Genomic DNA, 23,531 nt, shown 5'->3' with positions numbered 1-23,531 from the left:
AAATCAGGGCTTTGCAAAGCAATATCTCATGTAAATCTGTAAAATGTTAATGCTAACCTATTTTTCATATGGGTATTCTTCAGTAGACCGATTGTCTATGAATGATTAGTCCTGGGCGCGTGAACCGGACATCCTTGAGATCGTGTACCGGACAGACACAAGTAGCTTGAGGTTTGTCTACAGCAGTATACTCCCTGAACATTGGATAGTCCGCTGCCTGGAATCTCGATTTTCATAAGTGTAAAATTTCAGCATGGAGAGTTAGCAAACAAATACAACTGGATGTTCGTCAAAACTGCTGGTGATGGGGCGTGGCTAGCAGCCGAAGAACATGGCCGCAGCCTAGAGAGGCTCTGCGATCCAAGTACAGGGCCCAGTCTATCCACACATTTATCCGATGCCCAATTAGCCCAAAATATTTTGGGAACGTGGCGGAGAGTGACCAGCATGGTTTGCGGCCAAGTTCGGCGAACGACTGAGTTCCACTGCAGCGGTGAGGGAAGGCGGCGTCCTACGGCCTACTTGTGTGCGGCATCCAGGACCCACAGTTTCACAGGTGTCTGGTGGGGGCGGGCTGGGGATCGGTCCGGGAGGGAGCGGCTGTGCCGGAGGACGTAGGGCTCCCCCTTCTCTTCGCCCGGTCATAGCGGTGAGTGGTGGAACATTGCAGCGCGGCAAGGCGATGGAGGATTGGAGCCGGTGGTGTCCTCATAGCGGGGCCTGTGGAAGATTTACGGTCTGTCGGGGTGAGGGCCTGGTGGACTCCCCGACTGCCATTTTGTGACTTTGTGTTGCCGCCCGCAGGCCTGGGCTGGATGCTTGCTTTGGCTGAGGTGCCCCAGAAATATCAGAACTTGAGGATGTGCCACCTCCTGCATGCGCTCACAGCATGAGGCAATAGTACATATCGACATTGCCGCTGTACTGCTGTCTTACCCCCCCCCCCCCCCCCCCCCCCCCCGGTGCTGCCCAGTTGCTTTGCGCTACTCCGAATGGTCCTTCACCCAACCTAATTGGCTTAGACGTGAACTACTTTGTGGACCTGGACCTCATTACCTACATCTTCCTACCCACCTACAAGGATGCAGCTATGGTGGCTAACCGGCCTTAAAAGTCATTTACAGTCGCCCCCCTCCGTGGCATAGGACTTAATCTCCTTTATTAGCTTGGAGTAGTGCAGTGCAATGTCCTGCGGACATCTACTCTTGCGGGCCCTGCTCCACGTGAGGTCCTCCCCTCTACCACTACCATGAGCAGCAGGAACACAAAGGGGACCAACCAGGTCAAGCTGGACAAATTTGCATTCACCAAGTCACAGGGTGATGCACAAGACAGACGTCCCGTCGTCAGCGGGGTACGACGGGGGGGGGGGGGGGTGGGCACACAGGAAGTCACCCTGCAGGACATTATGACAACCTTAAATAAGGGGGGTTCCAGATTTGGGACTCTCGCAGTTGTCCTGGCATTAATCCGAGCTGATTTTAACAAAATGTCCGGCAAAATATCAGTCGTCGAGATTACAACGGAAGCCCTCTCCTCCGACACTTCCACCCTTAAGAAACAGGTGCAGCAGCTGGAGGTTGACAAACTCCTAATGGCCCGCCTTGAGGATCAGGAGGGGCGCTCGAGGCGGAATAATATTCGCCTTATTGGTGTGCCGAAGGGGACAGGGGACCCGGCCCTTGACCTCTTTGTGGTGGACCTGGTGACGACTCACCTCAAACCGCGGGGTTTGTCCAACTTCTTTTCTGTTGAGCGGGTGCATCGGGTCCCGGGGGGCAGGCCGTAGCCTGGGGCTCCCCCGCGACCTATCCTGGCACGTATATTTAATTTCAGAGACCGAGATGAACTCTTACCAGCGGCCCTGAAGGCCCTGCCGATCCGCATTGATAATGCCGCCATCACGATCTTCCCAGACTACACCGCGGCAGTCACTAAGCAGCGCAGGGGATTCATTGACGTGAAGAAGGCTCTTCGAGAACGGGGGATAAAATATTCCATGCTATTTCTAGCCAAGTTAAGATTGGAGGCGGAGGGAAAAGTGTGGTTCTTCCCCACACCTGAGGAAGCGCAAGACTGGCTGGATGGATGGATGGCATAAGGCAACGAGGCAAGGTTGCACTGGACATCGTGAACCGCGGCGCAACGACTATCAGGACGACGTGGCACGAGAATGAATATGTATCTTCAACTCTGGAGTACTGATTGTGGGGGCTGACATTGGGGCCACATGAGGGAACTGAGACCTTGCTTCCTCTGGACAGTGGCCTCTCTTGTAACGCCGTATGGTGAGAGATGAATGGGTGGTGATACAGTCACTTTGAGTTGCCACTATTAGGTACTTTTTGATCTGTCTTGTGTGGATGTCCTGCCGAGATATTGTTTGAAGACACTTGTAAGACTATCCCCCTTTTTTAGTTCTATTTACTGACATTTGAAAGGGGCTTTTGGTCACTGAGTTATCGGTGTAATGGGCTGTTGGGGGGCAGGGGCTGTTTTCTCTCACCCCCATCGTTGAAGAATGGGAATGGGTACTAAGCACTCTGCTTTGTTCAGGTGGCGGGCAGTTGTAATTCCGTCAAGCAGGGAGGCAGGGTGGGGGTTGGGTAGGGTGGCTTATGAGACTTATTCAAAGTTGCACTGTTTTTATGTTCAGGGCAAAGATTGAAGGAAAATATGCTTGGTGTCATTGTATGGACGCACTGCAGTGGAGTTGGTTTGAAATGCTGTACTACTCATGGCGGTAGGGACGGGGTCGGCATGCTCTGTAGTTGGTACTGATGGCCCCTCGATGTCCCAAGTGTCTCCCTTGACGTTACTTACCTGGAATGTGCATGGTCTGGGGATAACATCAAAAGGGGTTTGGTGCTGCAGTACCTGAGACGTACTGCTCCGGCGGTGGCATTATTACGAGAAACTCACCTGATGGGTTCAACATGGAAAGTTATGGATTGTTGGGGATACAAAGTGGTAGCACATTCGGAGTTCTCATCGGGCTCTAGGGGGGTGGGCATCTTGGGTCGTAAACAGTTCCCACTGATTGTACATCACACTTGGACTGATACTCGGGGCGCTTTGCGACCATATCATGTCAAAGGGAGGGGAAGCGGTTTAATATTGTGTCAGTATACATCCCACTGGCCCTCCACTCTGTGGCCTTCCCGGCACTTAGCGCATTCCTATTGGGCCTCCCGGAGGGAGAGCTGCTTTTAGGAGGCCATTTTAACACTGTATTAGATGGCCTCAGGGATTGCTACCCATGTAGGACAATTGGTGCAGTTGGTTCCCCTATGAATGGGTTTCTTGATGCTTTAGGTCTCACAAATGCTTGGAGATATAGACACCCCATTGAGCGGCCCTAAACTTTTCAAACCAGAGTTCATAATAGCCTCTCCCATATAGACTACTTTCTCCTCGCTGCAGATAGTCTGCCCCACTTGACAGATATTGAGATTTGCCCTTGCAGCATATCTGACCACTCGCCCATTTCCTTGACCTATACGGTGCACACGAGGGTGAGAAAGCGTATTTTCCTTATCTCTCCAGGCTACTTGCAGGTCCCAAAGATCCGCAAAGACATTGTTACGGTCACTAAACACTATTTCCAATACAATGCGTCCTCTGTACAATCCCCTAGTATCTTGTGGGAAGCATATAAAACTGTGGTGAGAGGGCAGGCAATTGCCTCCATAACGGGCCACAGGCGTACGGCGAGAGGCGAGTTAGAGGTACTGGAGGCTGAACTGGCCGAACTTCAGACACGACATGAAAAGAACCCTTCTGGGGAGACTGCACAACACCTACACCTTAAACAATGCACTCTTAAAGAATACCAATGGGAACAGGTTAAACTGCAGCTCCAGGCTACACAGCACACAGTCTATGAGGTGGGGTACAAGGTGGGCAAGCTTCTGGCGTGGCTGGACAGGAGGGAAAGAGCACAGAGAACAATAGCTTAACTAAGCACCTTGACTGGGACAATCCTAACCGCCCCTGAAGATATAGTAGACACCTTGGCTGGGTATTTTGAACAGGTTAACACTTCTAACTCCCACATGACAACGGAGGAGGCACAAACTTATATTAAAGATATAAAAAGGCCTGCTCTGTCTGCTGAAGCAGCCCCATCTCGAGAGGCTGAGTTCACGACTGATGAACTACTGAGTGCCATCCACTCCCTGCAATCTGGGAAAGCTGTGGGACCCAATGGGATCCCCATTGAGCTCTATAAACGCACATCTGACCTAACTGCCCCACATCTCCTGACAATGTTTATAGATAGCTTGGAGGCAGGGGTATTACCACGTGATCAACGAATTGCCACCTTGGTTGCGGTGCCAAAACCAGGCAAACCCCCCAGATGAATGTTCATCGTACCGTCCAATATCTCTGCTCAACGCTGAAGCTAAGATTCTGGCCAAATTGATTGCCATCTGGCTAACCCCACACCTCGAGGCTCTGATTCATCCGGGTTCATGTCCAATAGGAGCACCGCACTTAACCTTCGGTGGGTATAGGCAGTAGAGGCATGCATGCCATGTCTTCAGGAGCCTGCATTCATCCTTTCTCTCGATGCTCGAATGGCATTGGACATGGTGGAATGGCCTTTTCTGTTCTCGGTCCTCAGACATTTAGGCTTTGGTCCCAAATTTTGTGCATGGGTGAAATTACTATACTCGCGTCCTCTGGCACACATGGTGGCCAACGGCCATATCTCTAGGGATTTCTCGTTGGGTCGAGGCACGCGCCAGGGCTGCCCGTTGTCTCCTTTGCGCTGAAGCCACTGGCAGCCTGTATTCGATGGGACCCCATGATTAGGGGACTTAACTGGACTGCATGCAGATAATGTGCTCTTATACTTGTCTTCTCCCAGACGCACTATCATAGTACTCTTAATATTTGTTAACTTTTTGGTAGGGCATCCGGGTATAACATCAATTGGCCCAAGTCTGTTTTGTTGGTCCTTAAAGGCCCACCCCCACTGCTCCCGGCGGACTACCCACTTACGGTCACGGAAGACTCTTAAGTATCTGGTTGTGTGGGTGACGCCCAGTCCGGGTGACTTGCTCCTTAAAAATTTAGAGCCCCCCCGTGAGCGGTTTCGTAGTGACGTGAAACACTGGCAGAATCTGCCTCTGATCCTCCTGGGCAAGGCAGCCCTTTATAAATGAAATGATGACGCTTCCCCAGCTACTATATATATTGGAAAGTAGTCCATTCCCTGTCCCCTTAAAGTATTTTAAAAATATAGATGCGTTCGTCTCGGGCCTGCTCTGGGGTAGTAGGGCGGCGCGCATCTCGCGGGGCAAGTTAGTCAGGGGCTGGTACGACTGTGGTATCGCCCTTCCGGACATTCATTTATATTACTGGGCAGCCCAATTAAAAATAATAAACCACGGTTTGCACGCGCCCCAAACAGAACCGGCATTCCAGGCGGACAGGTATGAGCTGGGAGAGGCAGGAATTCTTTCCGCACTGTATGACAAAGGTGGCTCTTCATACCACCTGGGACCGACGGCGCACACAGTGAACATTTGGTACGCGGCACAGACCCATCTTAAATGCAAAGACACCATTACTCAAATGACTCCATTTTGGTCGACACGACAGCTGGGCAGGCTTCGCAATAGCAAGGGTTTCAGAGCATGGGGCTTGATGGGTATCTCCACGGTGGGTGACCTATGGAAGAGAGGTGCTTTAGTACCATTTGACCAGCTTCCGATCCAATACTACTTGGCGCCCACCGCGAAGTTTAGATATTTGCAGATTAGTCATGCCCTGGGATCGGTTCTCCCGCTGGGCACCGATGTACCTAAGGCCACCCCGTTAGAAGATAGACTGCTTACTGAACACAAGTGCAAAAAGGCGACCTCATTCACATATTGCAAACTAGTTAATACCTTACCGGACCCAAGACTGAAGCTACAGCGCAGTTGGTCTACTGATGTGGGGGAACTCGACGAGGCGGACTGGCAAACAGCACTGTCCTACCCTCTAGACTCTGCCTGGTACAGCTAAAGATACTTAATCGCGTGTACTATACTAGGGTCATCCTGCACGCCATAGGGAGGGCCACGCACCGCTTTTGTCTCAGAGGTTGCGGGGAAGAGGGAACATTCGTTCACACCATATCGCAATGCCTATTGGGTTAAAATCATGAGAACAGTGTCACAGGTGATGGGGGAATCGGTTGTCCCGGAGCCAAAATGCTGTCTGCTAAACATATGGGAGCCGAACAATCTTACCCACCCTGCTCAGGATTGGGTGACGCTGGGTATAATGTACGCCAAATGAAATATAGCCAGATATTGGGGATCCGGGGAGGTGCCCACACTTACAGACTGGTGCATTGATCTTGATACTGCTATGATAGCGGAGAGAGTGGTATACTTGTACCGTGGATGCCCCCGGAAATGGGACAATTTGGGGTGCCTGGAATGAATATAGGGGTGATCTGTGTGATCCACCAATGCCAGATGGGGAGAGTGAATCTGATTAGGAGAGGGGAGGGAGAGGGGTATTTGGGTAATGTACCAACGGGAATGAAATCATTTCTTCAGGCTTTGTTGATGAACATGCGGTCACTGTTATCTATAATGCTCTGTAATACCCAATGTATGTACCATCTGCCTGTCATATGCCCTGCTGATGTTCTCAATAAAAACATTTTTTTAAACTGCTGGTGATAAGCTCTTGATTTGGGTAACTGTGGTCGAGATCATCCTAAAAGATTGGTCAACGCTGACTTTTTTTTTTCTAACCAAACTTTGAAAATCACTGACCAAGTTTGGAAAAAAGGACTCATTCATCCAGTGAAAGTTCTTCGGAATTGAACGTTTTAAGGTATGAGGAAGAATGACAAAAGTGAAAGATGTGATCTCAACAAGTCGACCCACCCACACCCAATTCCTGGCAGATCGGTTCAGCCTTCAGTCGATAGACTCCACTATTCCCAAGAAAGAACACTTTTCAGGGCTTGACCACCAAAGGCATCCATCAATTTAAAAATGGATGATTGTAGCATTGTCTGCTTCTCGCCCCATTTATTCCGCCTCTCGCCCCATTTATTCCGCCTCTCAACTTTCTCTCCCACGGCTGAGCCAATGGTTCTTTTAATCTAATTACATTTTATCCAGCTTAATAGAAGTGAGCATAGGGTAGGGTTGAATAATGTTCTTTCCCTCTCCCCATCCCATCAAGTCCCTCTCTGCCCCACTCCCTTCTCCCTTTCCTCAATTCCCATTCCTTTCTTCTTCCTGTTCATTTTCTCCCTACTCGCTCCCTCACAATTCCCTCCCCCCTTCCCCGCCCCCTCTCTGCTACTTCCTAACCCTACCCTTTTCATTCCTCTGTGCCTTTCTTCCCATCTTTTCTTCCACTCTCTTCCTTTCCTTAATTTCCTTCCTTTCCAATCTCTGCTGATTCCTTCACTTTTTTCCTCCGCCCCTATTCCTCCTTCACTCAGCCCCATCTCTCATTCCCCTTATTTCCCCTTCCTTTTCCCTCTTACTCAATTTTCCTCACTCCTTTCTCCCCTCCCACTTCCTTCCTGCCACTTGTCTCCTTCTCAGCTTTTGTCCAATCTTGCCTCTTGCTTCCCCTCTCCCTCCCTTGTACTTTTCCCCTCTCCTATTGATCCCATCTACCTCCTCTCCCTTCCTTTTCCTCCCCCTACCTTTACCCCCCCCCCCCTCTTTCCAGCCCCCATTCTCCTTGCTCCCCCTCCCACTCGGTGTACAGTTCCACTGGGCCCTGCTTTCCTTTTTGTTTTATTTATTTATTGCAATTTAGGCCAAATACAGAAAACAATGTCAAATTATTCAGTCAGCACATGTTCTTAAGTTGCGTGTCGTATATACAACAGGACCGACGCTATTGTCAGTACATTATATTGTTTGCCTCCCATTCCTCATTAAATTACACCGCTTATCCTTATTTTATTGCGCTCTTAGTCCTCTTCAGTGGGGTTTGTTATTAACCGGCAGACAGAGCAGCCCTCTACTTTTGTTCCATCTCTCCCAGATATTTGTCAATTTTTTGTGGGAAGCCTCTACCTACATAAAGCATCCTTTCTGCTTGCAAACGCCAGTCCTGCCAGTTTTCCAATCCCTAAATCAGGCCCAGAATCCGCCCTCCAATTCCTTGCGATATTGCGTTTAGCTATCCTAAAACCTAGTGTGACCCAGGTTCTCTCTCCCACCATTAGGTCTGTTTTCTCCCAAATGTTTGATAAACACCACTGGGGGTGGGGGGTGGGGAGGGACGTCTCCATCTCCCTTCCGCATTAGTTTAAGCATGCACGTAATGACCTTTTTTCCAATATTCTCGTATCTTTGAGCAGTTCCACCATAGGTGTAAGAACTTACCTATCTGACCACAGTTTTTGGGGCAGTGCGATGAAGCAATTTTACCCATTTCGACTAGTGTAGTGCTAGTGTAATATGTCCTGTGTAAGATCTATAATTGGATTAATTTTAATCAGGAGTGTATGGTTACCTCTCTGTGGGATGAAAGCGCCTCCCCCTACTCCTAGTGATTGAGGGTTCCCAGATCCTCAACCCATTTAGCACAAACTTGCTCCAGGGTATCAGGAGAGTTATTCAATTTCCGGTATGTCAATGAGATTGCCTTGTCCCTCAAGTAATCATCCCAGAGTCTATCTTCCAAAGGGGAGGAATCTGGGAGATCTGTTCCAATTAGGATAGCTCGTAGTAGTGCGGGCGTATCTGGAGGTAACGGAAGGTTTCCGTTGAGGATAACTCTTATTCCCTATGGAAGTCTAGAAAGGGCTTGCATTTCCCTCCCACCCATACGTCTCCCACCCTTGAGAGCCCAATGTGGTCCCATTTGTCGAAGCCAGGTTTGTGTACCAGAAGTCCCAGACATACGGAGTCCCATAGCTGGGTGGCCAGAGTAATCCTATCCCTCCTTCCTAATGACACTAACGCTCTGTGCCAGATTTTAATTGTTGTCTAAATTGGGGTGTATATTGGTGACTTCTGTCTCCTGCCATAAAAGGCCCTGATGTAACCTCCTGGCCTCATCTTGGGCCTATCCATTCTGTACGCTAGTTCGGTCTGTTCTAGATGTATTGATTGATTTACCACTCTAAGTTGTTCTGCCCAGTAGTAGCCTTGAAGTTCCGGAAGGGAGGTCCTTCCATTGTACCAGCCCTTGGTTAACTTATTTAGTGCTATTCCCGGAGTTCCACCGTCCCAAAGAAGCATCCGTACTTCCGCCTCGACCGCGCGAAAGTACCTCGGGGGAATCAAATATGGCCCGTTTTGTAAAAAATAGACAAAATGGGGGAGCTCCATCATTTTATATAAGGAAGCTTTGGGGCTCTGCTTTCTTGCCCAGTTTTGTAATGAATGCCCGTCTCCTTTTATTGCTTCCTTGCACTCATTCGCCGTAGTGATTTGTAGTGGTCTATTTTATACCTGGCTTATCTTGAATATGAAGTTGGTACGTCAAGGCATCTGCAAACATGCTAGCAGATCATTATTGACAAAATAATAGAGAATGGGAGAATTCAGCATCAGAATGAGTCCTTCAAAAACCAAAATAATGTCGGTAGGTACCTCAGTTCCTGATTGCCGGGGGACCCTGCCCTGAGCGTGTCCACTATGTGTTTGAAACCAAAAAAACTAACGTTATCCCATATCCGCTTTGTGCTCATTTCCTGGAGTGGGTGGTGCGGTGAATCGAAGCGTCCAAAGGCCCTTCACACTGGTGAGCTGAGCTCTGCCCAATCCAAGGGGCACTTTCACTCTGCCTGGCTGGAGTGGATTATGAACACTGGAAACCTATCGGACCAAGACTATGCACTGTTCACACACTACTGATGAAACCAAGGCGCAAGTTGAAAAGTTGGTCCTAATGCATTGCTCTTTTAACCAAGAGAATGCCCCTTGTTTTCTAATAAGAAATGGAAACCATGCTGACCACCGAGGTCAGTGTCCTCTGCCAGTTGTTCAGAAATTGGTATGGGCAAGCCTGGAATGTCTGACTTCCTTTGGCTGATCAACAGGCATCTACTTTTTAGAAAGAAATTGCCAACCTTTTGTGCTGCTCCTGAGAAAGGGCCAGGATAATCTTCTGATTGACTCTCTAGTACCTTCCAGTTTAGCGGCTTGAGGCCCCTCAGTGCTTGCGCTCTATAGGAATCCATGCCGTTTAGCAAGCACCAACCCCTGTCCGACATGGAGGATTCGCTTCTATTGGATGGATGAGCGGGGCCTCCTTGACCTGTACAATTACCGAGTGCCTGAACTAGGATGCGACCCCTTCTGCCTCCTCTTACACTTGCAAACCTCAAACTGCCTGTGGTGCAGGGCTTGTGCAAGTACGTCTGATGCCTTCACCACTTACTGCTGCTCATGGTTTCTCTTAGTCTTCCTCTGTGTTTTAGCCAAGATTGTTTGTGGTATAGTTTCTCTCAATGGCAGAACCCTGGTTCTATGTGATAATGCGGGTCTTGGGTGTCCGTTTTAATATCGGTGGGTTCTCTTTGAAGCTGCGCTGGCCTGCTGGGCTCTTTTATAATGGGTCTCTTCCTCTTTTTGAGAACTGGGCCTACCGCCTCAGACTTTTCAGTTTTTGGTCACGGTTGTTGTATAGGTGATCGTTCTAGTTTTGTTTCTTTTCTTCAGGACTTCGGAACAGTCTCATCCATGGCAGTACAGTGTAGAGCTAACATTTTTACCCCTTTTTTCTTGATTAACTCCATGCGCTTCTGTATTTTGACTTTAGTGTTTGCCTGTACTTGTGCGTGGCTCCTGGCTTTGGTTTGAGTTTTTTGCCAATATTCTTGGATGATGCAACTGGCAGTATCCTTTCTGTGGTCATTCCACTAAAACCTGGTGCACCTATGTGTTTCTAATAAGGACTCCGATTGACCGTCAATGGATGCCAGGTAGATTACGTTGGCAGCTACGTTTGTTCAGCTGATTATCAAATAGCCATCTAGTCCTGGGTAAATTCCAGTTTAATTGAACAGCAAAGCCCTTTTATTTTATTTTTCTTACCACTGCAAAGATAACCAGTGTTGTCTGAGTGAGCCACTCCTATTCCCCTCCGTCCCCTTCCCTAAGTCATCTGATGCGTTTCTACTGTTCCAAGCCAGCCTCCCTTCTTATCCAGTTCAAGACTAACTTCTTTCTACCTCCCAAAGAGCTTTGAGTGGAAGAGCACCCTGCACCTCACTCACACCGCAGCAGTCGTTTTTACTGTCCATCTCGACCACTCTCCGTTGCTGTCCTGAGTGGGTTGAGTGGTCGCTTCCACCTCCTGTGGATTCTGTTCTCATCTGCCTGGTGAATTACTGAACACCTAAAGGTTCATTTAGACCCTAATTTCAAACCTGCACCCTCAGGACCAAGTGCCTTGAAACCTTCCTCCACACCCGCGTCTATAATTTGCAGTTTGAAACCACGTTATTCTTCCACTTGCATATTGTGGCAGTTTTTATCAGGCCACCTATTGAATGCACTGAAATCCTAGTGAGATAGCAGCCAGTATGCAAATCTACAGCCCTTTTACTGCCATCATGTGTTGCAGTGTTTATATGGTGATTCATGCAGCAGATAGTTACCTTGGCAACCCTTCTTGGGAACGGGCATGAGTTGAAGTGAGTGCTGTTGGAATGCACTTACAAAAGATAATCTTGATATATATGCATGCCGGCACTTTACCCTCTCTGATCAGGGCTCCATGGGCATGTTATGGCGGTACATGCATGTGTCCTCCCAACCATGTATGCAAGAGCAGGACCGCACCTGGGGGCGCAGCAATGCCACATACAGAACACCGTGCGAAGCTCACCTAAGGCTGCACAGTGGAAAGTCAGCGAGGTGAGTGTTGGGTCAAGAATGTCCCTGCTCAGAGTACGCTTGTCTTCGCCCGCCTGTGTGGATCTGTTTTTCTTTATTTTGGCCTTTCTGTTGCGCTAATCTTATCGTGAAGTCAGTGAACGATGCCTATCCCTCGACCTGAATAAGGTTGTGGAAACGTCCTGTGACCTGAAGGGGCTCACCAAGCGTGTCCCAATTGATGCATAGTGGACTTCTGTTACTGTGTGGGGTTCAGCACACAGAGCAGTAGGGGCAGAGTACCATGTTTGGTGAATCCATAGTTGTGATCAGATCTTTTTATCGGAGTCCCTTGAGTGCAGACCTGCTGGTTGTCTGTTCCTATGCACTCTCCTACTCCCTAGAGCTGGCATCTTGCGTGTACGGGTGTAGCCAGCGTGGCACAAGAACGGTGTGTGAATGCGCCAGAATAATTGAGGCCTGCAAGATCCATTTTGGATGCCCAAAGAGGTGAGGTTACTTTCCCAGATACTGGGAGTGTATTGATATTCTTGAAGCTAGAGGGAGGCGTCCCAGACTCTGAAGTGAGGGAAGAGGAGACTGAGCTCCTTTAGAAGTTAAACCTTTTGCTTGGCAAGGAGTTGCTGATCAATCTTCCTGAACTCTGACATTTGGGAAGATGGAAGGGTGAGGGTGGGACCTCACTACCCCTGTTGTGCAAGGTGAGGGGAACCTAGGTGATGTCCAGCCATTTCTTTATCTGATTACTTTGTTTGGCTAATGACCGCAACGTGAAGAATGAAGTCGGCTTTTTGTGCCTCTCTTGTGGCTTCTCCGTGCAGGAGACCTCCCTGCTACAAAATGCATCTACACAAAGACTGTCTGGAGAGCAGCCTTGAAAGGCCACTTGAAAAGAGAACCCCCCGCCCCAAACCGGCTCTGAAGAGGCAGACAATGGATACATATCTCCTGTCTGATTTTGCTGTGTAAAGGTTGGACCTCCCTACCTCACTTTTACTTCCAGAGCAGAGTGCCTCTGACCATTGAAGGGTTTTCATAGGGCTGCTGTTGAACCAAAACCGGTGTCTGCCTGATGTCCTTTCACCTCTGGGAAGCAGGCTATCACCTGATTCTGACCTCTTGCTAGAGCGGTACACTTTCTTTGAAGTGCCTTGACCCTGCTTATCTGCTCAGAGGGAAGGACCCTGCTAGCCTTGCAGGAGGAGTGATTGCCCAGGAGGAGAGACGTGCTGTGGACCCTGGTGTCTGGAGGACTCCCAGAAGAAAGTCTGAGAATAGCGCCCCGTCTATTCCAAACTCATTGGGCCGGCAGTCTGTCTGTAGTGCTTCTGGACTAGAGCAATGAAGACTGAGCCTGTGGTAGCAGAGACCTGATCACGATTTAAGAGAATCATCCTGTGCGCGTCTGCACCATTACCGGAGCATTGGTTTGTACATTGGCGCGTAATCACCTAGGTATCAGCCTGTAGGTGCTGCAACATAACCAGAGTAGAAAAATACTTCAGTGGTGGCATTCAGGGCCTCTGCTTACTCCTGGTCTGCAGACTGGGTGCCTTGCAAGTGTCTGAGAAGGGCACACCAATGGAGCTGTCTGCTAGTGCGCTACCTGCGCAGAAGAGAGGGGGAATGCCCTCTGTTGAAAAAATGTGTGGTATGAAAATTAAAACTGAGCCGCAAGCCCATCAAGTTGTGAGAACTGCACCTGAGAGCCAATCGGGGTAATCTCTTATCCGGTGAAGGACCCACGTATATCCGAGGGGGGGGGGGGGTGAGGGAAGATAGCAGATGGAATCGATTTACTGCATAACCTTTCTCAGGGACACTAAACTGTATTTGGTTGATTTGGGGTGTAATATTACATTCTAGTATGCGCTAAGTACTTCTTTGAAAGATGAGAACTAGGTTGGACATTTAGTTCATTGTATCTTACGTGGATATTTATTTGATAGTTTAGTGGCAAACGATTTAGTGAATGTTTGACCCAGAGCAACCCCCAGACTACCTCCAGTGCTAAAGGGGCTGCCCAATTTGCAGAACCATAGGAGGGCAGACCCAGGGGACATTGGAAGCAAACTGTCACACCCCATGGTTGAGTCCCAGAAGCCCCTGGTGTGCCGTGCCCCGCCCCCCCCCCCTCCTCCCTGAGGTTTGACCAGGAGCAATGAGCTCCTTCGTACCCTAAAGATCCCCCGGGCAGTGCCCAGACTCTTCTCAACTGACAATCCCTTTAACCTCAGTCCCAGCTCTCTCCCTAATCCTCAGTCCCAGCCTACACTGGTTCCTAAGCTGTGCCACGGGGTCTGTTGTATGACATTTGGTAGCCGTTGATGCTGGCTGCTGAAAGCTGTGCCAGAGTCCAGTAGGGTGGTCCCAACGCAGACCACTTTCTTACGACCGGATTCTCTGCTTCTGCAGCCTGCTCAGTGCTGATTTGGTATGAAGAGCCCAGTCCCCTGAATGAGCAGCGCAGATGAGGCCGCCATATCTTCAGGGAAGACCTTGGTACTTTTTGTTTCCTGATGTCTGCTTATTACAGCAGGTACAAAGGCAATAGCTGGTTCTTTATCCCTGATATATCCAGATGCTGCCATCCAAACATTTATTCATTAGTTTACTGTAGATTTTCTTGTGCACGCAACTCACAATGTGAGTACGCTGTCGGGTTTGGGTTCTAGACTTGAGGCTTCTGTAATGATCCTCTTCGTCTTTATGAAATGTTATAAACTCAAGGTTTCTGCATGCGTGCAGGACCCTAGAACGCTTTTTAGAAAGCCACTTCTTGTTCTAAAAAGTTTGAAACCAATTTCTGTGTTTTAATTCTAGGTAGTGTTAAAAAAAAAGAAAGAAAGAAAGAAAGAATGCTAAAACATATTTTTGGACTGAATAGTATTTTGATTCATTCTAGAAATACTGGAAAGTGCTTTATATAGCAGGTTACTTTAAGGTTGGAAGCTTTTAGGTTAACAGCGGCAGTACACTATCCGTTCACTATTTCCTTTGTAGAGTACGGATCCTTGAACTAACAGCCTTTGCTTTTTGCATTGCTTCTCTTCAGAAACCCTTTTTCTCCAATGTCTTATTTTCACTTCACTTGACATCTCTTTTCTGTTTCATCTTGCAAACCTTTTTTTGTGCAGTTAAAGTGTACATCTCTGGTTGTTGTTTAGAGAAATCTGCACTTGTTCATCTTGCAGGCTTGTGTGACCTTCCTCCAAGAGGAGCATGGCCAACAACGATGAGCGCACCGTGTGCTTCCTGCATGACTCCTTGCAGTCGTATGCCAGCCTTTGATGCATCGGACTGACCGGTCCTATCTGTTGCGTTTGGTGCCGCTGGGCCATTTTTCACTGTTTCATCATCTTCGATTTAGTCACAATGCTCGAGAGTGTTACATTTGCCAAGAAAGTGCCTGCTAGCTAAGCGATGGCGATCTGGAAACCAAAGACCCTCCTTCAGACTTTCGCTCTCAATTCTGTCCTAACTGAGCAGGAGAGTTCAATGAGGTGCTGATTCCACTCCAGAACTCGTTTGTACTCCCACTAATACCACCATGAGTGTCCCTCCACATACTAAGGCAGTCTCGCCTCGTCTCCTGGCTTTTATCTGTGGTTTGGAAGAGCACACTCCCCAGGCATACCCTTCGTGCGAGCTAAGCTGTCAATGTGTTCGTTTGCCAAAGCTTCTCCTGCATTTGATCCTCCAGATACATATTTATTTTGCAACTATTATCCTTCTTCAAAGCAAGGTTAGATTTATAGTTTGCTATGTATGAAAGTCTAATTCCTTTTCTCCTTATTTTGAATCTTGCATTCTTTGATAATTGCAAATGGAGATTTGTTTGTCCCTTACTCAAATCATAAATGCAGAGGTAGGAATCGGGGTGAACTTGTTTAACTAGAAATAACACCCAGTTTGACTTACCCTGTTGGCTAACATTGCATGTGAGAATAGAGTACTGTGTTAATTATGCAAAATAGAAGCAGAGAACTGTGGGTATTTCTCAAGTTTAGGTGTAGAGCAGCTCCTGTATGGCTCGCCTGGCAATACCAGCGACACTTTAAATTTGCTCACCTCAAATGTCTGCCTTTTTATTAAAGTTTTTAATCATGGGATTAGCACAGTGCCATCCACGCAGAGATAGAGAAGGACAAAGTCTTTTATAGAAGATGGCAACTCTTCTTCTCTACCCCCCCCCCCCCCCCCAAACTGAAAACACAATAGCATTTTGTTTTGTTTGCACTTTAACTATCTGTTTTTGCTGAACATGTCCGTTAGCTAATATAGATCAGGTGTTTCGACTTATATGTAGGATTGCGCTCTGATTTGCCTGAGGTTACACATTTTTAATTGTTTGATTTCCATATTACTTTGACATTTGGAATGTATTGGAATCAACACTAAAAGATCTCGCTGCCCTGATCTATGTGCAAGAGTCCTTTTTTTATGTTTGTACACTATTATACAAGGAGGCCTACTGATGTCTGTTGTGACCAATGCCAATATGGCCGAAACGCGCCTTCTCAGTGTGTGTTGGTATTACTCACAGGAATAAAAACCAATTGGTGATGAACCGCTGCTGGGCTGAGCGAGCGAGCGCCTTTCTTCATGGAGGTTTGCTTGGTGGATCGCATTCACTGGGTGCGTCTCCGGTGGCAGAAGCTCCACCCCCAGTAGACAGTAGAACGGGGCTACCAGAATTCCCTTCTCTAGAAGTACTAAATAGGGTACGAAGTACGTTTAAAAAATATCATATTCTACTGAAGCAATATTAAAAGGGGGGCCTAGATTTTCTTAACATTAATGTGTGATTTCTTGTCAACTGAAAAGCAGCGGAGCGCTGTCCGGGGACCTTCACATACAATTGTGATGTTTCTTGAGTGGCGACCCCAAGGCTCCATGTAGCGGCGGAAGATGGTGTGGAGCAGGATGGAACCCTGGGAGGCTTGAGAGTGACCTTTGGAGCTTGTTGATTGGGTTACATAGAGAGTGACTGGGCTGAGGAGGGCATCTTATTTTTTTCTTCTTCATGCTTAAGATGTGGTAAGTAACTAATTCCTTATTCCTCAGCTTTGCGGTGATGAAACAGATATGACTCGCTGAGAGAAGGAGTTTTTTTACATGTTCACCTGGAGGATGCTGGAGCAGCGCGTCCTTTCGAGTCGCGGCATAAACACTTCATTATTTCCGTGACCCGAGCAGCACTGTGTGACTAGCTCCTTTGCCTTTTCTGTATTATCCCACGCAGGACCTGCAGAAAAAGCACCACCGGGGTCTGCTGCTTCGAGGTATTGCACCATTGTGAAGTCTGCACATCTCCGTCTGCCAGTAATGTCCCAATGGCTTGCTTCCTTTGGGATTGGGCAGCTCGGGTACCATTGCTCCAGCTTGTCTCATGGTGCAGATCTGCTAGTTAGGGCTTTTCCTGACATTTTAGTGCCCATGGGGACAAGAGTGGTATCTATTTCCTGCTAGTTTGGTGTTTCGAATATTTTTTTGGGCAAGAAGGCACACAAACAACTCTCCATTGCTGTGCCAGCTCTGGACACCCAATCATGAGTCGCACTATAAAAAGAGCATCTGGTATAGGTTTCAGGAGCTGGCGCTCTCTAGGCAGAGTTCAGTAATGAAAGACGAGTTACTTATCTCGTCAACATGAGTCATCAAAAGATATCCCCAACATGCAGCAACTGTCCCCCTTCCTCCACGCCCTTAAGCTTTCTCGAATGGAGTGTTATTTTTGTAATGTATTTTGCAACCTTCTAGGTGACTACGACTGCTTTGGTGTTCAGAAGGAGCTGATTTTACAGGGTCAAGAACCCTCTTCGCAGAATGTCCTTGGCAGCTGCCTAACACTGTTATCACTGCACTTAAGAGTTTGCTGGGATTTAGTAGAAATGGGTTCTTCCTCTGGTGGTGGAAGTGGTGATTTAAATGGAGTTGTTATAAGTCATTGATAATGTGCATTACTATCACCAGGTCTCTTGTGTATACAATGAACAGTGCTCTAGGGACTATATAGATGTTCAGGAAAAGCTTTGAGAACGAGCCAGGTTTTTAAGCCCCGTCTGAATTCTGAAAATCATCTAAATCATCTCCATTCTTTGTTTGATAGGCTGGCGGAGCAGATTGTGCACCATGGGTCTGACCTGTGCAGACTTCAGGTGCCTTGAAACGAGACTGCCTGCCTGGAGCTGGATTGAGAGCAGAAGTTCAGATAAATAGCATTGGAATGGTTTATTCTATTTGTCCATTAGAATGTTTACTGCCATGCCTATGCTTTTAGGGTGAGAAGGAAGCCTTTTCCTAAGGAGTCTCACATGGTAACACGCTTGAGATGGTAGACTGAGCTTGGCGTCCATTGTTGTGACTAAATATTTCTTTCTGGTGGCAGAGTTGGGGCTCGCGCCAGACTGTCTGCCAGTAAGCCTCTTACTGAAGGTTGGAGCAAGACCCAACCAGGCCCAAACAAATGGATCTTGGAGGTACTGCTGTTTAGCTGTAATCCACGTACATGCAAGCTTTGGCTTTGATCTCCATCTGTTGTCATTAGTGTGCCGGCACATGTACATGTTAAGAGGTGTGGTGACTGGGACGATCGTCAAGTCCCCCAGAACAGACGCTACCTCTGAGAAGACTTGGGGGGGGGGGGGGGGGGGGTCATCCTAGCAGCTTGATTTCTATTTGGCAAAGACTGGAGCAATGTCAGCGTTGTGCTACAATGGCAAGCGCCTTGATGCTGTTTAAAAGGATGTCCTGATCGACCTGCCCGTAGCAGCCGATAGATCAAGTAAAATCCGAGCTCTGATCTCACTCGCCCCTACATCAAGCCGTGGATCGTTCAGAATGGAGGTGAAGACTCATCGATAGGAGAAATGAGATGCAGACTGGCTTCCCCAGTAAACACCTATTTGCAGATGAAAGGACAGTACCAAGATAGGGCAGAAGTTAATTCAAACCTTGGGGTCCAGGAAAAATATTTTCAATAATTGAATGTAAGTGGCATCTCAAAAAATGGCCAGTAAGAATCCTTTCTCAGAGAAACCTTTAACAGGGAACCCAATGGCTGTATGATTCCTAAAGCATAAGATTGATAGACCCCAGGAGCACATGGCGTCTCGTGGAGATCCTGACTTCACTGCACACATCTTGTCCACCTTATCCAAGAAGTATTCATTCACCTGCTGGCATAGATCACGACGAGTCGCCCACTTTCAAATATTCGGGGTATTCTTCAGCTCTTTTAATTGCTGGAAAGTGCTGTTTTGAGTGCACTGTGCTCTAACTATCTTTGTGGAATCGTAGGATTGTTTAGCAGAGCAAACTAATGTGTCATAGTCCTTTAGCTCTGATTTCTATTCACTCAGATCAGGAGCTTTCTAGATGCCGAAGATTAGATTTAATTCATCTAAACTCCGCAGTGAAGCAGCGAGGACGGTGGTTAAATATAGGACAGGTTTTCCTACTCCAGGAGTCCTGCTGATCAGTTGCCTTCGGAAGCTAATTTTGAAAGGCCCATGGGTATCCACTGTTCTAGGGGTGACCAATCGCCCACTGGAAGAAGACCAAATGTCTAAAGCTGAACACAAACAACACAGAAATCATGATCTTTGGGCAGAGCTCTTCACTGTGGGACTCCACCTGGTGGCCAGAGGACAGACACCCACTCCAACAACCTCAGGATCGTCGATGACCGCGAACTCGACCGCCCAAATAAACGCCATCAACAGCTCGTGCTTGCATACCCTGAAGATGCTGTGGAAGATTTTCAAATGTCTGCCGATCAGCACCAGGTAAACTGCCACAAGCAAACTGTACTACGGAAACACCCTCTCTGACAGGATCAACCAAAAACTCACCAAAAGGCTGCAGACTATACATAACTCTGCAGCCAGACTCACTCAACCACCTTAACTCAGCCTATTGAACATGGCTGCCAGATTAAACCTCTTTTGAATGATGCTTTGGCAGAGTCCCCTAGACGCATTGTTAGTTTTCCAGCGTACTGCATGCTAAACGGTATTTACTTTCTTCACTGCCCTACCCAAGACTTGACATCCTGAACTTGTTTTCCCATTCACAAATGTTTTCCCCACTTTAGAAAACCTCCTTTACAAATGTCTCCATTGGACTTTGATTCCATGTACATTCTCCCTTCTCCAACCCCCTTCATGATTTTCCATTATAACTCATAACCGAGTTATAATTTGAAGCTGTCCTGCATTGTTCGACCCCAAGCAGCTGTAACCTCCTGTCCTGCACCTATGGAGCTCCTCCTGGGAGTTGGTTGAGTCTGAACAGACCACCGTGCTCTGCTGGCCAAAGGATTCCTGCTCGTCCTAGATTCAGCTGTTGCATGATTGATTCATGGATTCCTGATTCTGCCCTGGCCTTTTCCCAGATGTGTGTAATAACCACAGGCATCTGTGAAATGCTACCTTTCACCCGCCCACCCCCGCAGCAGGCTTGCAAACAGCTATGCTTGCATTCTTGCCACACTGATTCCTACAGGTTATCGTTCTTCAGGGTGTTGGTGTCTTCAGAACGGATATAAGCCAAATCGTTATTTTTGATTGCACTCTGTTCTTGTTTACTTTCAATAGAAGAACGCTACTTCTCCCCCAGGTACATCAAAGTGAGCGGTGAATGGCAGGTCTCTGTGCTCACCACTTCTATTTCTTGGTTAAACTGTGATTGGCAAGAGCTGGGGTGGAAATACACACGAGTCCAGCTGGAGTTGGTGCCCACCCTCCAAAGGAAGCCCATGGTTCACAGTGACGCATGTAGTGGCGCCGTCAGTGACGCATGTAGTGGCGCCGTCAGTGACGCATGTAGTGGCGCCGTCAGTGACGCATGTAGTGGCACAGTCAGTGACGCATGTAGTGGCACAGTCAGTGACGCATGTAGTGGCACAGTCAGTGACGCATGTAGTGGCACTGTCAGTTGCTATGGCTGTGTGTTCTTGTTACTTTATCTATTAACCAGCATTAGGAAAGCAATAGATCGTGCCTATGCAAGAGTTATTGTCTTTGCCAAAGTGTTTTAGCCATGCTGTACACTAGTGTGGCTGTTTTTTAACATTGCTAAAAGTTTGTGGCATGGATGAGTGACATACTTCGGAGTGACATAGTGTGATGTGAAGGCAGCAGAGTTTTGTGGAGTAGAGGGTTGTGGAGTGGCCTAAAGTGAAATAGATTGTTGTAGAGTGAAGTGACCTATTGTGGAGAAGTGTGGTGTGGCATAGAGTGGAGAAGTGTCATGGAGTATTTAGAGTAGAGTGTTGTCTCGTAGAGTGGAGTAAAGTGGCATAGAGGGAGGTGCATAGGTTGGAGTATAGTATTGTGGAGTGGTGTGGCATAGAGTGGAATAACGTGTCATGGAAAGGAGTGTCAAGAGTGTTGTGCAGTGGTTTGCCGTTGAATAGAGTATGCATGGTGTGGTATTGCGCTGCCATTACAGACACATTCTCAATTGAAATGACCATTACATTTGCACAAACATATAGTTCTACTGATCAAACTGTATAGCGCACAAATGATAATCTGGGGGAAATGGCATCACCTAGTGTGTTTTACTTGCATTAAAATATTTAGCTCTGTATGCCAAGAACAGATGCTTACAGGGTAAGTAACCTAATCCTTCCTCCACACTTCAGAATCTCAAAAAATGTGCTTTCCTAATTCTGAAAGCTGCACAGTTCATTTGCAGACCTCTAGAATTTGTTGTGTTACAAAAAAAGCCTTTTCATTCACAACCCCAGCAAATTTGTCACATAATTTCTTTCACTTTAAAGTCTGAGAAAGAAAAGTAAACACCAAGCTCCCTTGGAAGACCGGTGCTGACATTCGGCCTCTGTTTTTGAATGCACAGGTAATGTGAGGTGCTAAAACCAAAATGCAAACACGTTTACAGAAGGTAAGGGCTCGTGAAAAAATAGGAGCCAGGTAAACGGACTGTGCTCTGCAGGAGAAACCACCCTAAACTGGACAGCCTAAAACAAATAGAAAGCAGGCAACTGTAAGTTACAAAACGCAAAGCCAATTGTAAGCAGTGAGAGTAATGTAGTCCCAGCGAAGCTTTCATAAGGTCCCCAAGACGTTTTTAGAGTTTGATGGGATTCGACCTAACAATTAAGCAAATGAAGATAGACAACCAATCGTGATTCACGGACGGAGCTAAAGCTCACCTTGTAGATCTACAACCAGTCTGTAGGTGAAATGTCATAAATGAGTCGGGCAGTTGTAGTGGCCTTGTGTGATAGCGGGTGTAGCGCCTGCAGCACCTTGAAGCGGAGCTTCAGTAAGGACGCAGCTTGCCTCCTGCCAGAGTAGAGTATTCCTTTGGCACTCTGTAGCCTGGGTCTGAAGGATGACACAGGGAGGTTCGGGCCTTGTAGTTTCAGGCCACGTTCCTTCAGCCCTCTCTTCCTGGGAAATGTTATTGAACAAGCCTTCAGACTCCCACTTCACCAGCAAGAATAACAGAGGCAGAGTTTTATGCATGATGCTGATAAGGAGTGCACAGAAGTGCTCTTGAGATGTGCCTATTTGACTATATAGTCGACAAAGAACAGGTGCATGCAGCTTTCCCCTTGGTGTGCCTCTAAATGCCCACTGTGCCATGTTCATGAAAAGATACCCGCCGATTTTGGAAGCTATTAGATGGGCAGGGGCTGGTTCATATCTTTGTGTTTGAGTGGCATTCACAGGAGGCCCTTGCACCCTTCTTGGATGTGCCACTGGCGAAGCACCAGTCTCCTTGCTTCTCTTCCAGTGCGGCTTCTCCCCAGCATGTTTGCTTGCAGGGCTCGTCGTATCCTTGAGCATGATTGGCGTTCCAGTGCTCTGCGCCTTTCTGACTCGCTTGCCAGGCTCAATAAGTTGAATTACGATGGATTCTTCTTTAAACACCATGACCTCATGGATGTTTTTTTCTCTTTGCAAACAGGCAGTGGTGGATGGTCCAAAAGACAAGAAGGAGGAATGAGGATGTGGCCAGCGCCCTCTCCAGCCTTACGGGATGGTCCGTGTGACCTGAACTGGTTTGTTGTCCGCGACGCGGCTCATCGACGCCCTGGATCCTGATGCAGTCGCACTCCTGCTCACGCTTCCTACTCACGCACCATTATTTTTAAAGCTATTTGAACGATGAAGCAAGCTGAGTTTGGCGGGGGGCATTTGTTGTATTGCTGCATGTTTGCGTTATTTCTGTTTGTAGCCAAACATCTCTTCACCTGTCCACATAGGAAGCCATGTCCAGCCGAGCGGGTCAGCAGCACTGCCTGATGGCGCTGCGGTGGTAGTTTCTGGGGATTGACACTTGTTTTTTTTTTGGTTTTGGCAAGTAAAAAATATACTATTTCATAATTTTCTTGGTATCCTGTTTTTCCTGTTGGTTTGCAGTGTGGGCATCAATGCTGCAAGTAATTTCAGAATGGCACTTTGCTGTGATGTGAGCGGTTTCTGTTACTTTAGGAGCCCGCCTCTCGGATGGAGAATACTGCACAGCTCCCTTTGTGTGAGCTAGGCACCTCTTCCAACCACTTGCCTACCCATGTCTCTTCAAGCGCAGTGCGCAGCAACTGCCTTTCCAGTCCCACCCGCCCTATCATACTCAGTAATGCTTATTCAAAGTGAAGGGCTCCTACCTAACGCATGATTTCGAAACCAAGTCCTGGCCCTTTCCTGGTGTCTAAGTTGTCCT

General features: G+C 47.8%; 1 protein-coding gene across 4 annotated transcripts in view; it reads left to right on the top strand.

Annotated features, from left to right (window-relative positions):
- BCAP31 (B cell receptor associated protein 31) overlaps positions 1-23,194 on the top strand; it is a 164,279-nt gene extending 141,085 nt beyond the window's left edge. For all 4 annotated transcript variants that reach the window (XM_086940221.1, XM_086940219.1, XM_086940222.1 and 1 more), the window contains exon 8: positions 22,776-23,194. In XM_086940221.1, the coding sequence (XP_086796347.1) occupies positions 22,776-22,814 (39 nt within the window). In that variant the 3' untranslated portion in view covers positions 22,815-23,194. The remainder of the gene's footprint in view (positions 1-22,775) is intronic.
- The last annotated feature ends 337 nt before the right edge of the window (positions 23,195-23,531 follow it).

The sequence above is a fragment of the Lissotriton vulgaris genome, chromosome 10 (assembly GCF_964263255.1).
Source record: "Lissotriton vulgaris chromosome 10, aLisVul1.2, whole genome shotgun sequence".
Lineage (NCBI taxonomy): Eukaryota > Metazoa > Chordata > Amphibia > Caudata > Salamandridae > Lissotriton > Lissotriton vulgaris.
Note: the sequence above shows the minus strand (reverse complement) of the source record. Positions and strands in the feature narration are given on the sequence as shown.